The 17,577-nt window shown below is 40.8% G+C and overlaps 1 protein-coding gene across 2 annotated transcripts in view; it reads left to right on the forward strand.

Moving 5' to 3' along the window:
- CCDC58 (coiled-coil domain containing 58) overlaps positions 1–17,577 on the forward strand; it is a 53,320-nt gene that overhangs the window by 14,008 nt on the left and 21,735 nt on the right. For both annotated transcript variants that reach the window (XM_033943496.1, XM_033943497.1), the window contains exons 3-4: positions 1,819–1,965; positions 12,943–13,002. In XM_033943496.1, the coding sequence (XP_033799387.1) occupies positions 1,819–1,965; positions 12,943–13,002 (207 nt within the window). The remainder of the gene's footprint in view (positions 1–1,818; positions 1,966–12,942; positions 13,003–17,577) is intronic.

Genomic DNA, 17,577 nt, shown 5'->3' on the forward strand with positions numbered 1-17,577 from the left:
CGCGTGATGAAACGTCGCACGCATTAACCCTGCTAGCGCGGCTTGATAAAAGGAGACCAAAGACAATGTTAATAATCAGCTGCTATTTATGTTACCTCAGACTTCATGTAGTATGTATAATTTTTTGTAACATATGTTGCCTGTGACCCGCCTAGAACTGTAATTATGAGGATTTGTCTGGAAATAAGATTGCACATAACATGCCTTTTTCAGTTGTAGTTCGAAGGTTAGTTACATTCAAGTACAGTAGGTGTTTTCCTGTGTCCCGCTGAGTTACATACTAAGGGGCCCTTTTACTAAAGTTTAGCACATGTGAAATGCTAAGAAGCCTATCTTATATCTATGGGTTTCTTAGCATTTAGTGTATGCAAATTCTGTTAACAACAATAAGCTTTAGTAAACGGGCCTATAAGTTTTGTGCCTGAAGCAATGGAGGATTAAATGACTCTACAGAGATCATAAGTAGCAACAGCTGTGGGATTTGAACTCTGGCTGCTTTGGTTCTAAGCCTGCTACTCTAATGAGCTACTCCTCCACTTCTAAGGTCTGTGACACTTCAAAGAAGGAAGGACTGCGGGTGTATGAGTAGTGGGGAATTCGGTATCTCTTATGGCGTGAGAAATGTGTATGCTGACAATAACTTAGATCAGGGGTGTCCAACCTTTTGGCTTCCCTGGGCTGCATTGGCTGAAAAAAATGTTTCTGGGGCAGCACAAATGCGCAAATGCTGCAGCAAGACAGAGGAGGGAGCTGGCAAGACAGTAAACACCCGGGGACAGCAGAGGAAAGCACTGCATCGCCCTTGACCTGGGCCGCACAAAATACTTCATGGGGGCCGCAGGTTGGACACCCCTGACTTAGATGTTCCTCTGTACTAAGATAGATACTATGAGTACCAGTATAAAATTGTATTGCTGAACCCACTCATCCAAACTATAGGATAAATCTTTTAGTTTGGTATCTTTATTTTTATTGTATGGACCTTCAGAATACAATCAGGCACACATTTCTTCTGATTGTTTCTATCTCGATTGGTCCACCTTTTATTGAATATTTCTAGCATTCATTCTGTATTTTTTATGTAAGTTTTTTTTTTTTTCATTAATTTGTAATTTGATAAATTCAATAGCCATCACTTAGCTTTTAAAATCTTTCTTCATTGTCTTTCACTAACCACCTCTCCCGACATGCATGTTTCACTGGAAACTTTTTTCAGGGTCGAGGGGAACTACTTCATTTGCGGGATCTACCGTATTAGCCATCAAATGATATAGTTCACCTCAACCCTTTCCAGTGAAATATGCATGTCGGGAGAGGTGGTTAGTGAAAGACAATGAAGAAAGATTTTAAAAGCTAAGTGGTGGCTATTGAATTTATCAAATTATGAATTAATGAAAAAAAACTTACATTAAAAATATAGAATGAATGCTAGAAATATTCAACAAAAGGTGGACCGATGGACATGGAAACAATCAGAAGAAATGAGTGCCTGATTGTATTCTGAAGGTCCATACAATAAAAATAAAGATACCAAACTAAAAGATTTATCCTATAGTTTGGATGAGTGGGTTCAGCAGTACAATTTTATACTGGTACTCATAGTATCTAACTGAGAGTGATTGTACTAGTGAACTGTGGCTCTAATTTTCAAGTAGTATTCTTTACCTCTGTACTAAGCCATAAGCTCTGTCTTTACAGCTGAAATACTACCTCTCAGTTATACTTTAGCCGGAGCAAATGTCCCTTGCGGATACTGGGTTGGGTGGTTGTCATTGGGAATATGTTTTGAGCTGCTGTGGTTGTTTTTCATTTTTGTAGCTGAAAGAAGCTCATGCCAGGAGAGAGACGGCTATAAAACACTGCATAGCCCAGACATCGGCAGTAGTAAACAAACTGCGAGAAGAAAGAGAAAAGGACTTTGGGGACTCAGCACTAAGAAAGCAGCTCAGAAAAGAGCAGACAAAGGTAAGAAAATGAGCTCTAGGAACTTTGCTGAGCTTTTACATGCAATTTTTACATTTTCGTGTTATGTTATGGGTTCGGATTAGAGAAAGTGTATGCAGTGTTTTAGGTAAAAAAAAAAAAAAATTAGGGCTGGATTCAGTAAATGGTGCCAAAAATTAGGCACTGGGAAAAATTTGTTCTTGGTGCTATTCTATAAAGGACACTGCAGGCTGAGTACTCTTTATAGAATAGTACTTGGTATGTATTCCTTTGCCCAACTTTGGCTGCAAGGACTTAACACCAATTGAAACTTGGTATAAATTATGGCATGGAACTTGGGCATGGAGCCCCCAAATTCTATAATACTGTGTAATTCTTTGGAATGCTCCTGACTTGCCTGTGCTCCTCCATAGCCATGCCCCCTTTTGGATTGTGCGCAAGAATATTTGTGCATGGATCTTTGTAGAATTACGCACATCCAGATCTGCATGCAAGTCCAAATTACAACTAATTAACACTAAATTACTAATTTGTTAACAACTCATTAACCAATTTGTGCACGGATCTCAGGATTGTGCTTGATTTGGGGGGCACCATCTACAGAATCTTGAGGTTAGTATCTAAAAGGGATTGGCTTGCTGCAGGACCTCAAAACAAGCCATGGGAACAAATGGGACATATTGCCAAGTTTTCTTGCAGCTTGGACAATTCAGCTGTAAAAACAGGATCTAATAAAACAGTCAATTTCTCTGAGGAATGTCCTGACTTTATCTAGTGCTTTTCTCACAACTATTTCTAGTTGCATCTGTTTTTTCCCCTCCTAATAAAGCATTTTTTTTCTTGGTATGTGATCCCAGGGTTAAAAGTAGACACATAGCATCTTCCCAGAGGCATAAAACAAAAATGATGAGCACAGAGGATTGTTATACAGAAGTCCTAAAAGTTATTGGATAGTCTAAACAAAACAAACAAACAAACAAAAAAGTTTGTTGCCATAATTGAGCGAGAAGCATTGTCAGGTAGCACAAAGTGGTTAGATTAAAAGAAGATCAGATGTTCAGTCCAACCAAGTTTCCTAATTTTCCTGTGCCTCAGCCTGAATTGAATGGCTCCTTCTCTCCTAGATTTTGGAAGTACTCATCAAATTCAGGTGTTAGAAAAAATACAGTATAACGAGAATCTACAAAATCCTGAGTAAACATGACTTGATTATTTACTCTCTTAAAAAATACAAAAACTAGGGGCAGTCCATGAAGTAACTTGAAACAAACAAAAAAAAAGAGGTTTTAATGTTTGTTTAGTTTTAAAATTTCTATACTGTTTTTTTTCCAAAACTGTTTACAAGGAGTTACATACATGAAATATTAAGTCTATCCAAAATAAAAACAGACAAATTCAGTCTTACATAAAATCAATTGCTACAAATCGTTGAGTCTTTAACATTTTCCTAAATTAATTCCTCTCTCCACATTTTTAAATCTGGCCAACAAGATCATTCCATAGCTTGACACCTGCACATGTGAAAGTCATGGCATTTGTTTCCACATATTTCAGCAGTTCAAACATGTAATTTTTTTATAGACTACTTATGGACCCATGACCTGAAAAATCATCCATTCTCAACATTTTGGATCTGCTACTTTAGCCACCTTTTCCCAGAGACAGTCGCATATAGCACATTTAAAACAAACGGAGAAAATATTTTTTTCACTCGGGCTCTGATTCTATAAAGTCCATCTAAAGTTAGACACTGTTATTGGCACTGATTCTATAAAACGTAGGCTCCTATTATAGCCAGAAGATGTATGAGGAGAGACTGGAAGCCCTGAATATGTATACCCTTAGAAGAAAGGAGGGACAGAGGCGATATGATTCAGATGTTCAAATACTTGAAAGATATTAATGTAGAACAAAATCTTTTCCAGAGAAAGGAAAATGGTAAAACCAGAGGCCATAATTTGAGGTTGAGGGGTGGTAGATTTAAGAGCAATGTTAGGAAATTCTACTTTACGGAGAGGGTGGTGGATGCCTGGAATGCGCTCCCGAGAAAGGTGGTGAAGAGGAAAAACAGTGACTGAGTTCAAAGAAGTGTGGGATGAACACAGAGGATCTAGAATCAGAAAATAATAGTAAATATTGAAGAACTAAGGGCAGCACTGGGCAGTATGTGTCTGTATATGGCCTTTTGGTTGAGGATGGGCTGGGGAGGGCTTCAATGCCTGGGAGGGTGTGGATGGGCTGGAGTGAGCTTTGATGGAGACTTCAGCAGTTGGAGTCCAAGCACAGTATCTTATCACTCTTAGATTACTTGCCAACAATAAACAAACATCTATACCTTCAACCAAAACAATTACTTATCGGGACTACACAAATTTAGATCCATCCTCTATTTCTACTTTCCTTAACACAAACTGTTCAATACCCGAAACTGATTCTCTAGAAGATCAACTCATGACGTGGAACTCAGCCATCCAATTATTGCTGGACAGAGAAGCACCGTTCATTTGTAAAACCATTTCCTCTCGAAAAACCCAAAATCCATGGTACTCACGTGAGCTTTCTCTAATCAAAAGAGAACTTAGGTCCCTGGAGAGGAGATGGCACAAAAACAAATCAGCTGAAAATTTGAAATTTTATCTCAATTATCGATTCTACAGACACTACAAACGATTTTCAACTTCCTTGTTCCAAATGTTCTACTTTTAACTTTCCCTCTTTATCCGATATCGAACTCATCATTCAAAAAGTTAACTTAAAAGGCTCTTCTCCGGAGATAATCTCACCTCTAATCCTAAAAAAATACTTTTCCTGTTTCGGCCCACTAGTACATTCTTTTGTATTAAAAAGCCTCAATACCGGCACTTTTCCTACGGCGTGGAAAACCACAACTATCTATCCTTTAATAAAGGACCGTAAAACAAGTCTAGAGGACCCTGCAAATTACCGTCCCATTGCCAATATCCCATTCTTGGCAAAAATAACTGAAAGAGTAGTATTCAATCAACTGTCCGATTTTGTAGAATCCACCAACGTACTACACCCTAATCAAACCGGTTTTAGAAAAAATCATAACACTGAATATTCATTAATAGGCTTAACAACTAATATCAGTTATCATTTAGATCATCATAACTCCGTTATACTATTTTCTCTTGACCTCTCAGCTGCATTTGACACCATTGATCATTCTTTACTTCTAGACAAATTAAAAACCATAGGCGTCTGTGATCTAACTTTACAGTGGTTTACTTCTTTTCTATCCAACCGGTCATCTACGGTTCACTTCAATAATTCAGTTTCCAATTCTTTTTCACATGATTATGGTATTCCTCAGGGTTCTATTTTGTCTCCTTTACTTTTTAATATCTTTCTTGCTCCTTTACTAAGTCTAGGTCAATCTATAGGGTTTACCACCTAAGCTTACGCAGATGATATTCAATTGATTCACCCCTTCAACCCTGAAAACACTATTGAAATACATTTAATCAATCAAAAACTCGAAAAAATCAAAAATTGGCTTATACACAATAGATTAGCTTTAAGTATAACTAAGACGAAGGCACTACTCTTCCCAATTAAACAGGGATTAAAACTAACAGCTCCATTTTCAATTGACAACACTCCCATAAACCTAGTATCATCATTAAAGATACTCGGGGTAATTATCGATGAAAATCTTTCCTACCATGAGCATATCAGCAATATTGTCAAATGCTGCTTCTATCGTTTGCGTATGATTCGTTCTGTGTCGAAATTTCTAGAACCCAAATCCTTAAATATTTTAATACACTCGCTTGTGATCGCTAAGCTTGATTATTGTAACTCGCTATTGCTAAATATTACTCAAAAGGAAAAGAAACGTTTACAAATAATCCAAAATACTGCAGTCAAAATTATTCATAATGGAAAAAAATTTGATCACGTAACTCCCTTCCTAATTGATTCACATTGGCTTCCCATCAACCAACGAATAACCTATAAAATTTTGCTTTCAGTATTTAAAACGCTATCCACCAACGAACCTCAATTTATAGATCGGCTACTCATCCCTTACAACACATCACGTTCACTCCGATCCGCATCTCAGGGACTGTTAATGGTTCCTTCTTTGAAAATTATTGGAACTAGACGTCACGACATATATTCCGTAATGGCCCCTTTAACCTGGAACGCCTTGCCTTTACATATAAGAGAAGTTAAAGATCTCTGTAAATTCAAAAATAATTTAAAAACTTTTTTATTTAAAGATGCATTCAATGTTTAAATAATTCATTTTTACCAGTCCCAATCCTATTCCTTGTGTTTTTCCCCTATTTGATTTTTCTTTTCGTCATAATTATGATAAATATCAACATTGTAACTGTTCTTTCTTACTCTCCACTCCCTTATGTATCTGAGTCTGTTTGTTTGTCAGATTGTTTTTAACCCTTTTTAACGATGTATAATGAACTCTTGACCTATCTTATATTTTAATGTTACTCGCTTAGCATGTAATAAGCGATTTATCAAAATTAAATAAACTTGAAACTTGAAACTAGAGCTTTGGATTCTTGCCCAGAAATATCTAAAAATAAAAATAAAAAATTTTAAATTGAATCAGGTTGGGCAGACTGGATGGACCATTCGGGTCTTTATCTGCCATCATCTACTATGTTACTATGTATATGCTATGTAGCCATTTATTCATATTCCTAATTTTGTAATTACAAAAACTCTAGTTGGTAAATTGAGAGTAGCTGGCCTGCCAGAATTAAAGAATAAAATGATTTACATTATGACCTGGACTGGCTACTGTTAGAAGTGGCAGACTGGGCTAGATTGGCATTTAGTCTGAACCAGTATGGTAGTTCTTATATTAACACTGATTCTAGTGAAATGTACCTAGTAGTTCTGAACACTAGGGTTATGCATTTGAACCCGCAAATTGCTTGCAGAATTCTGTCGATCATTTTTTTAACTCTGCCTCCTTCTCAGGGAGCTGCTCCTGCCCCCTTAGTTTGTTTCTGCAAGCAAGTTGCCCATAAGTGTTTTTATCTACTCTGTTCTGTTTATTATTTTTGGATATTTTTCTAAGGGCTCCTTTTACAAAGGTGCTTTAGGGCCTTAACTTGTGGAATAGCGCATGCTAAATTGCCGCGCAAGTAGGCGGTAATTTTTTGGCTAGCTAATCTGATACGTGCGCTAAAAACGCTAGCGCACCTTTATAAAAGGAGCCCTAAGTGTTTTGCTGCCCAGAGATTCCCACTTATTGGGACCTCTGCTTGAAAGAAGATGCAGACTCATGCTGAGGAAGTCTGCTTCTAGCAGGGGACACCTAGCTAGCCAGCCTGTTGTATTATTTTTTTGAGCTCAGAAGCCACCCCTGCATGGCTGCTCACATCCCTGATTTATCAGGGATGTGGCTTCTTCCTGGCTTGTAGATCAAATGAATACACTCTGGGCATATATCAAAATATTCAGAGCACTTACTAAGTCCTTCCTGTCTTGGCCAGGATTAATAGTGGGCCGGCTGTGTGGTCCTCTCCCTCTTTGCGATGCAAGGTTTTCCAGGGGTTGAGGCTTAATCCGATCTTGTTCTGACTAGCAGCCCAAAGACTAAGTACATATGGCAAATCTGAGAGGGAGAGTTCTTCTCCATTTATCCCAGCTGCATTCCTAAGCTGAAGCAGGCAAGCACATAACACAGTGAGTAAGGCTAGCCTATGGATGGGGGGGATGTTCTCCAAAACTGAAATTTAAAGGTTTCTGCAGCCAGAGCCAAGGTCCCCCACCTCTAAAACCCATTTCCTTGCAATGTTTGTAGTTCAGGGACATCTCCATTTGCCAATTTTGGCACAATTTTATTAGCAGCGACCATCTTGGATTTTAAACAGTCTTTTTTTTTTTTTCTTTTCTAAAGCCTCCCTTCTGCCTCAAAACCCCTCAATTCTGTTTAAAATCAATAGGATGGACCCCTCAGGCCTTCCTAACCCTGTATCATGCCAGGTTTGTGCTGGAGGTCAGCCGAGGAATGTCTGTGTGCCATGGGACATGTGAGGGAGGGGCAGGAGCCTTGGGCTCAGCCTCCTCTGAGTCCTCCAGGACTGGTGATCCTCAGGAGGCTCGATCTCAGGGAAAGAAGCCCTTTCCAGAGCCCTCTGAAGGAGTGCAGGCACATGAACGCTATGGAGCCCAGGAGGACCTTTAAGGAGTCCCCGCCGGGGTCATTGAGACCTCCTGTGCAAAGTTTCATCACGGATTTTGTGAGACTGATGTGGAATGTTTATTTAAAATGCCAGGATCCCCCCCAACATCTGCTAAAGGTGGTGGGACTAGGGATTAGACCTCAGCCCGCGCCACATGCAGACGAGGACCCAGAGCTGGACCAGGGTGTCCAGTCTGACATTGACTAAGAGGATGAAAGGTCCAATTCCATGCCCTTATTGTCTCAGGATGCAGTTTCCCTGGCAGAGTCTGGTTCTCTACATGAGACCAGCAGACTAGAATCAATGGTGGTTCTGGACCAGGGGGAAGATCCCATGGTGTGATGACTGTTCAAGACTTCAGTGCTCCTGGGCATAATAGCTAATTCGCTGCATGAGTTGCAGCTGGAATTTCTGCCAGCCTCCACATCACAGTGCTCAATTATGAGCAGCTCAGTGACTCTGGCCATGTTCTTTTTCTCGCATCCCAATATCACGAAGCTAGCCACTAACCACTGGAAGTCTCCAGAGGGGTCCCTGGTTCTGAAGTTTCAATAGCTGTTTGTTCAGCCGAAGATAGATTCGCTGATAGCACATGTCATTAAGCAGATTTCCTTGCCCGGTGAAGGAGGCGTGATGATGAAGAATACTCGGGATCACAAGATAGATGTGGTTCCTTTAGCATTAGGAATTAAAGCAGCAACCATGGCTTCCTTTGTGGCACATACATGCCACGTTCTATCTTGGGTCTCGGCCTCGGAGGAAGACAAGCACTTCCTGGGATGATAATTCCTGGGATGAATTATATAGCAGACACTCTATATGACATCATAAGAGTCATGAGCAAGGTGTCAGCCTATTCTGCCTCCGTCCAAAGGATGATCTGGATTAGACAGTGGGCAGGAAGCTTGACTTCTATGGCCACCCTCAGAAGGCATAAGAAAATAAGAGTTGCCGCTGCTGGGTCCATCGTGTCTAGTAGTCCGCTCACGCGGCGGCCCTTTGGTTAAAGACCAGTGCTCTGAGTCCAGCCTTCCAGGCTTCCCTTCAAGGGGCAGATGCTACTTGGAAAGGGTCTGGACAACCTGATGGCCAGTGATACAGACCATCGCCCTAAGGCAGACCCCGGGCGGCTCTTGAAAATTCAATTTTTATGCAGGAGGCCAGGCAACACTGGCTTCCAATATTCCCCAGAATACATTTTAAATGTGCTGGTCTTACCTTTAATATCTTATTCGGCATTTGTGCTCTACTAATTCCTCTGTCTTGGAGCTCCAAAAAATATGGACTAGTTAGAACTATGCAAAAACCTAAATTATCTTTTCCATCTTTGAAAGGCATAGTTTCTACTAGTAAACTGGGGAAGTCTCTTTTCTTTAAAGTAACTGAATTAAGGAATAATATCCCTTTGTGCCTGAGAGAACTAGGCTCTCTTCAAATCTTCCATAAACATTTAAAAACTTGGTTATTCACTAAATTGTAAATTTTTCCTCTTTATTGTCTCTTCCTTTATTTCATACTGTAAACCGAGTTGAGCTTTATTCTCATAAAGATGACACAGTCTATAAATTTAAGCTTTAGTTTAGGTCTTTTCAGGGATCATGACAGAGGTTCAGCAGGGCAGAAAGCAGCAAGCCTGTGGCTTTTGCCCCTCTCCAGCCTCCAAGAAAGCGCAATGAAACCAAGTCAGCGGCTGCACCCCTGATGATAGGGGGCAGGTCTTCAGCTTGCTGGACGGTCTGAGGTTGTTCGAGAAGATTAAAAGATCCCCCCTTCAGGACTTCTATGTAGATTTCCCGGATGGTCGGAGAGAGCCCTTAGAATCTGGGTAGTGGTGCAAAGGCTCCTGGATCTTCACGCCACTAAGTCCGTTCAGGATGAAGGCTTGGGCAGATAGTCCATATACTTAATCATGCCAAAGAAAGGTTCGGATGACTGGAGGCCAATTCTGGATCTCAAGTCGGTAAATGCCATGCTGAAAGTACTGCATTTCTGCATAGAGACCATTCGTTCATTATGGCAGACCCTAGCATTCTGGTAACTATGATTTGGGTTTTTCATCCCAATGTGCATTACTTTGCGTTTCTCCACATTAAATTTCATCTGCCATTTGGACGCCCAGTCTTCCAATTTCCTACGGTCTGCTTGCAATTTTTCACTCATCATTCCAATTTCCAGATCATTTATAAATAAGTTAAATAGGACCAATCCCAGTACAGATCCCTGTGTCACTCCACTATTTACCCTCTTCCATTGAGAAAGATGGCCATTTAACTCTACCCTCTATTTTCTATCTAATAACCAATTGCTAATCAACAACTGAACATTGCCTCCTAGCCCTGTCCTTGCACATGGTTCCTTCCTTTCTACCGAAAGTAGTCTCTGCCTTCCATGTTAATTAGGAAGTCCGTTTGCCTGCCTTTCAGCTTACAGGGTCGAAGGATAAGGACAAAATATTGTATTTGCTCACTTCAGAGTGCTTCTTCGCTACCTCAAAGTTGCCAATGAGTTTCGAGTCTCTGATCACCTTCTTGTTCTGACCAGTCATGCTAAGAAAGACAGGTCTTTGTCCAAAGTCTCGATCTCCAGGTGGATTAAAATGACAATTTTCTCTGTATATATGGGCTGTGATAAACAGCCGCTAATCGCATTAAAAGCACACTCAACTAGAGGGTAGCTGCCGCATGGGCAGAGGCTACTTTTCATACCTTTTACTAGGTTCTATAGAGTAGATATGGCAGCCAGGAAGGATGCTACTTTTGGTTCCTCAATATTAAAGGCAACAGATGAAAGCACAGTGCCTGACAACAGCTTAATGCCCGACAGTATGACGCAGGACCTACTCCTGCTGGAGCATTGGTCAAAGACTTGGCAACTAAGTTTCAGTGCCAAAAAATGCAAGGTCATGCATCTTGGCGGCAAAAATCCATGCAGGACTTACACCCTAAATGGTGAAATCCTAGCAAGGACTGTAGCAGAATGTGACTTGGGGGTGATTATTAGCTAAGACATGAAGACTGCCAATCAAGTGGAGAAAGCTTCATCCAGGGCTAGACAAATCATGGGCTCTATCCGTAGAAGTTTCGTCAGCCGTAAGCCCGAGATCATAATGCGTTGTACAGATCCATGGTGAGACCCCATCTGGAATACTGTGTACAATTCTGGAGGCCGCATTATCAAAAAGATGTGCGGAGAGTTGAGTCGGTTCAGCGAATGGCCACCAGGATGGTCTCAGGCCTCGAGGATCTCCCGTATGAGGAACGACTGGGTAAGTTGCAGCTGTACTCACTCGAGAAGCGCAGAGAGAGGGGAGACTTGATTGAGATGTTCAAATATGTCACGGGCCGTATCAAGGTGAAGAGGATCTCTTTTTCCTTAAAGGACCCACGGCAACAAGAGGGCATCCGTTGAAAATCAGGGGTGGGAAATTTCATGGCGATACCAGAAAATATTTCTTTACCAAAAGGGTGGTTGACCGCTGGAATAATCTTCCACAACAGGTAATTGAGGCCAGCAGCTTGCCAGATTTTAAGAAAAAATGGGATTGGCATGTGGGATCTCTTCATGGAGGTAGTTAGGGGGTGGGCCATTAGTGTGGGCAGACTAGATGGGCCGTGGCCCTTTTCTGCCATCATTTTCTATGTTTCTATGACTCAGTAATCCCGTCCTAGACTCAAGGGACTGCTTTGGTACATCTCTAGCTTTCAGCACTACTAAACACATTGCACTAGAAAGAAAGATTAGGTTCTGACCTTGATAATCTTCTTTATTGTAGATGTGTCTAGAAGACCTGAAGCTCCGCCCTACGAGTGGGCTTCTCCTGTCTTTGGTCTTCATTTCAGTCTGTGTCTGACTGTGAAGAATTTCTCTGTCTCTCAGCTAAGCTGAAAAAATAAATAAAAGGGATATAAGTACATAAGTAGTCACCTCCGCCGGGGCAGACCAGAGGTCCATCCCGCCCAGCGGTCCGCTCATGTGGCGGCCCATCAGGCATATTGCCTGAGCAGCGGTCCCTGACTAATTTTATACCTACCTCTACACTTATCTCTAAACCTTCCACTGCTCTTATCTGTACCCCTCAATCCCTTTGTCCTCCAGGAACCTATCCAGGTCTTCCTTGAAACCCTGTACTGTGCTATTTCCTATCACGGCCTCCGGAAGGATGTTCCATGTGTCCACCACCCTCTGTGTGAAAAAGAATTTCCTTGCGTTTGTTCTAAACCTGTCACCCTTCAATTTCATCGAGTGACCCCTTGTTCTTGTGGTTTCTTTCAAATTGAAAAATCTGTCCTTGTCAACCTTTTCGATGCCCCTCAGGATCTTGAAGGTCTCTATCATATCTCTTCTGAGTCTCCGCTTTTCCATGTCTGAGTTTCTGCTTCTTAGCAAGATATGCGAGTAGCTGCTAGCTCCATAAATGTTGGTGCTAGTTGTACACAGTTGTGTATAATTTTGATTTTATACTCATTTCAGAGCAGAATAGAAGTATAGTGTTGGGGAGTTCTCCCTGTTGTCCTCCTTCTGGTGAAGTCTTCTGTTACAGTGGTTCTTGACTGCTTTTGTACAGGCTGAGGGGGGTAGGAGCAAGCCTACTGGGAAGGAGGTGGAGTTGAAAGATGAGTGATATAATTCTGCAAGCAATTTGCGGATTCGGATATATAACCCTAATGTTCAGGACTACTAGACTCATCTACTAGAAAGAAGATTATCAAGGTAAGAACCTAATCATTCTATCTTAACAATGGTATTTTTATTTTATTTTGTTTGATTTTTCTGCAGCATCCCTTGCTAATCCCTCTTGTCTTGATTCCCTTAGTTGAAACTTATGCAGTCCGAGCTAAATGTGGAAGAAGTTGTGAATGACCGAAGCTGGAAGGTACCAAGTCATTTCTGCTTATGATTTATGGAAACTCACAGGAGGCCCATTAAATGAGAGGAGGCAATAGCTGAATAGTTGTATGGGACAGGGTGAACAACTATGGGCAACTACCACAGATATCTTTATTTTATGATGGAGGTTTGTCTGATGTAAGGAAAAATCCTCAGGAGATGTAATCTGGCTGAACCATAAATTCATATCTGCTTTTGAGCTAAATCATCAGTCTTGAATATTTCACCCCTTTTTTAAATATTTTTTTCTATAGATATGCCTCTAAAACTAATAGAAAATTGTTTGCAAAATTTTTTCAACCAAATTTATTGAAAGAAAGGAGACTTATATCCTCTTAATTCTGATACTGAACTGCATTGAGAAATTTATACCTGTATGAATCAATTCCCATTTGTAGTGTTAACCTGCACAATCAAAACACATTTCTCACTGATTTTAACAAATGAGCACTTGCAAATCAAAAAAATTCACTACTTATAATTCTCATGGTTTCAGTCTACTTTGGACAAGTCACTTGACCCATCCTGTGCTTCAGTGTAATCTGGAAACCTTGTATAATAGCCTATCAAGCACTGTTATGTAGGCAGTATCACTTCCATCTTCTGAAGCAGCATATCTCTGTAGTTGTAAAGCAGTTTGGGATCCTGTTGGGATAAAAGGAACTGTATAAACACATCATTCTTCTTGTTATATGACAGTGACAAATGATAAATGGATAAGTAGAGGTGGGAAGAAAGAAAGTTTCCCCAGGCAGCAACTTAAAATAAACCTATTTGTAAGTTAGACTGCTCTTAAAGATTCATTTTGTGGGTTTGCTAAGTATGAGAGGATTGATCCATTATGTCGAGAAAGTTAGTGTGAAAATGATCCTAGTGCAATCATATTAGTCACTTAACATTTTGTTTTAGTTGGGAAAGTGGACCTTAAACCAAAAGGGCTCAAAATATAAATTAAAGCCTTAACATAATGGGTTTTATCATCAGTCAATCCTTTAACATAGTTTTTTGTAACTTACAGTTAAACCCTGATAGGCACCTCTTCAAACCTTTTCCTCAATCTTTATAAGAACATAAGAATTGTCGCTGTTGAGTCAGACCAGTGGTCCATCGTACCCAGCAGTCCACTCACGCGGCGGCCCTTAGGTCAAAGACAAGTGCCCTGAGACTAACCTTACCTGCATACATTCTGGTTCAGCAGGAACTTGTCTAACTTTATTGAGGAGACGGAACTCTGATGATTTTCTCAGAGATCAGACTGCACTGGTGACTCTTAAGGGGAGGAATACTGGCTTAGTGCCTAACCCTCAGTATGCCTGGTTCTAAGAAAGGTTTTAGAGGCTCAGCAATCTTTTGAACCTTAGATAAGTTTTTTTAGGTTGCATTTCAGGGTATAAGATCAGATTAGGGCACAAATAGCTGTTGAGGAAAGACTGTTTAGTGTTAATTCCCTTCCCCCCCCCTCCCCCACAAGCGGAGCTTTTGATTTATAGTCTCTTCAGCCAACCAGGAATAGGGCATTGCTTTGGTAGGATTTCATTTTTTCTTTCAGGTGTAAGTACTTCAGCAACCACAGTATGGCTTGCAAACATCATGTCACCAAAGCTGCTACTCAGGTTATAGCTTCTGTCTCTGTGCAGACAGAAAATGTTACCCAAGTAGAGAGAGTGGTTCCATGTTCAAGCTGTCTTCAGCTTGAATCCCTCATGAAGGAAGTAAAGAAACAGAGAGGAGCTGGCAAGACTGAGAAACATCCGTGAGAATGAGTGGTACATCGATGAAATGGTTCATGAGGCATCAAAGATTTCCAGCAGTGGGGAAGAAAAGGCTCTGCTGACGGAAGACAGCTGGATTCAGATTACGGAACCCTGCAAGATTGGTACTGTGACTCCACCCACCTTTGAACTGAAGAACCAGTATGCAGCTCTGGAAGTGGAGGAGATGAGAGCATCTCAGGGAGAGGAAGGACCAAAGCTTGAAATCCCTAAAATTACTGGATCCATGACTACTAGGAGGCGTAAGGTAGTGGTGGTTGACAAGTCCCTTCTGAGGGGTACAGAAGCATCCATCTGCAGACCAGACATGATGTCTTGATAGGTATGCTGTCTGCCTAGTGCCAAAATCCAAGATGTTTGGAGAGCTTGCTGAGACTCATCAAGCCTGATGACTATTATCCGATGCTGTTCATTACGATATCACAATATACCCCTGTAAATGTATCAAAAGTGACTTTGTGGCTCTGGGAGAGAAGGAGAAGCAGTCAGATGTGCAGGTAGTATTCTCATCCATTCTCCCTATTGAGGGTAAAGGCCAGGGCAGAGTCGCTCACATTCTGGAGATGAATGTGTGGCCACGTGGATGGTATCATCAAGAGTATTTTGGCTTCCTGGACATGGGATGATTTTCTAAGGGCTGCTAAACAGGGATGGTATGCATCTATCAAAGAAGGGAAGAAGTGTCTTTGGCGGCAGGCTGGCCAATCTACTGAAGAGGGCTTTAAGCTAGAAGCTATGAGGCAGGGTGATCAAAGTCCCTGGGTGAGTATAAGCCTTTAGGTAAATAAGTCACTAAATACCTCTACACGGATCGGAAAAGGGGGGCAGTGTCTGGAAAGCAGTATATACTAATGCTCAAAGTATGGGAAACAAGATTCTGGATCTAGAAGCTGTGATGGAAGAAGATGAGTTGGATATAGTGGCGATTATAGAGACTCATGACTGGGATGTAGTTATATGGGGCTATAATCTGTTCAGGAAAGAGAGGGTAGGAAGAAAAGGAGGGGAAGGAGTAGCATTATATGTTAAAGATCATATTAAAGCCACACAATTGCCAAATCTGCAGGGCAAGGAAGAGGCACTGTGGATCAATTTGGAAAGAGGGAATGGTGAATATATTTACATTGGTGTGATATACAGGCCTCCTTCACAGACGGAAGAAGTGGGCAGAGATTTAATAGTAGACATTCAGAATATAACTAAAAAAGGAGAAGCTTTACTAATAGGTGATTTTAACATGCAGGATGTTGATTGGGGTATCCCTATTGTGGGGTATTCTAGAAGCAGAGAGATCCTGAATTCTCTACAAGGAAAACTGTTCCAGCAGTTGGTAATGGAACCTACATGGGATGGGGTCATACTGGACTTAGTGCTTACAAATGGGGAAAATGTTTCTGATGTTACAGTGTGTGATCATCTGGCATCCAGTGATCACTGCATGATACAATTTAATATTAATCTCCCTGTGTATAACTTGTCATAGACTAATATAACCTCAAAATGAATTGATCTGTGTGGATGTAGGAATGGAACACAGCGAACACACACATAGGATATGAGTCGGGAAGGAGGAGTTGCCAGTGGCTAGCTCCGAGTCCCTTTTATAATGCTTCTAAGCTAATGACATCATAGTAACTCCCTTGTTTACACATCAAATGATTGGTGGATACAAAGGTACATGCTTTTACATTGATAGAAACGCAGGTACATGCTTTTACATCGTGATCACCCTCCCTTTACCTCGTGCTTTACCTCGTGATCACCTTCCAACTCAGCACTTAGACAATACCTGTGTTTTTGCACATCCTCAATGTCTGTCAGCTGATGTCCTTTCCAAATAAGGACTACTTGATTAAGATAAGGATTAATATGTGACAGGGGTCTTGTGACAAGAGGGGAGGGGGGAATGCCTCAGCACTCTGTCACAAGGTGCTAACATTTTCCCTTGCTTTAGCTTGGCTACGTGGCAAGAGGGGAGAGGGAATGAGGAATGATTCATAATTCTTTCACAGGCCTCATAATATCAGTGTGCTGATATTATCCCTGTTTCAGAACATTACTACATCTCCTCTTTACGTACTATTTTTAAGAGTATAAAGGTAAGGCAAATGTGATCGGGATAATTTGCGATATGACCATGACATGGCCTTACGCATAAGTTAAACAAAGAAGGCAGGCATTAAACAAAACAACAGAGTTATCAGGAGACCTGTTCCAATGAGTAGATAGTGCAAGAGGACCTGGATCCACTGGCCATCTGGTAACCTGGACCATAAGGCATTCCACCACACTGGTAAGATGTCTTGTTCTTGATTTAACAAGCTAAGTGCATGTGAGGTATGATCGATGTTTTTAGCTAATGCACAAAATTGCCAAAGAGACAATTTCAGCTTTTGAGAGCAAGTTAACATTACTATCACACTGGTCAGTTAAAGTATAACTATAAGAGGGGATAGAGACAGAGCATTTTTCTTTAGTAATCCTGGGATTAATCAATTGCTTTTTATTTACTAATGCTGGCACTAATCTACTCTGGAAGCATTGGGTATTGTGTGTCAAATTAGCTGGAATGTAATTCTATGTTCACTTTCCACATGTGCAAAACCATCCTGCAGGCAGGACAAGGTGAGCATTAAGATATGTAATATTTACAAAATGGAAACAGTTCCATAAAGCTAGTCCACTGTTAATGCAATTTCTAGTACAATTTCTTACCCTAGTACATGACAGATTTTTATAATTTGCTACAATGGAGGTATAAATGGTCATGGCATCCCAGGGTAATTTTC

The sequence above is a fragment of the Geotrypetes seraphini genome, chromosome 4 (genome assembly GCF_902459505.1).
Source record: "Geotrypetes seraphini chromosome 4, aGeoSer1.1, whole genome shotgun sequence".
Classification (NCBI taxonomy): domain Eukaryota; kingdom Metazoa; phylum Chordata; class Amphibia; order Gymnophiona; family Dermophiidae; genus Geotrypetes; species Geotrypetes seraphini.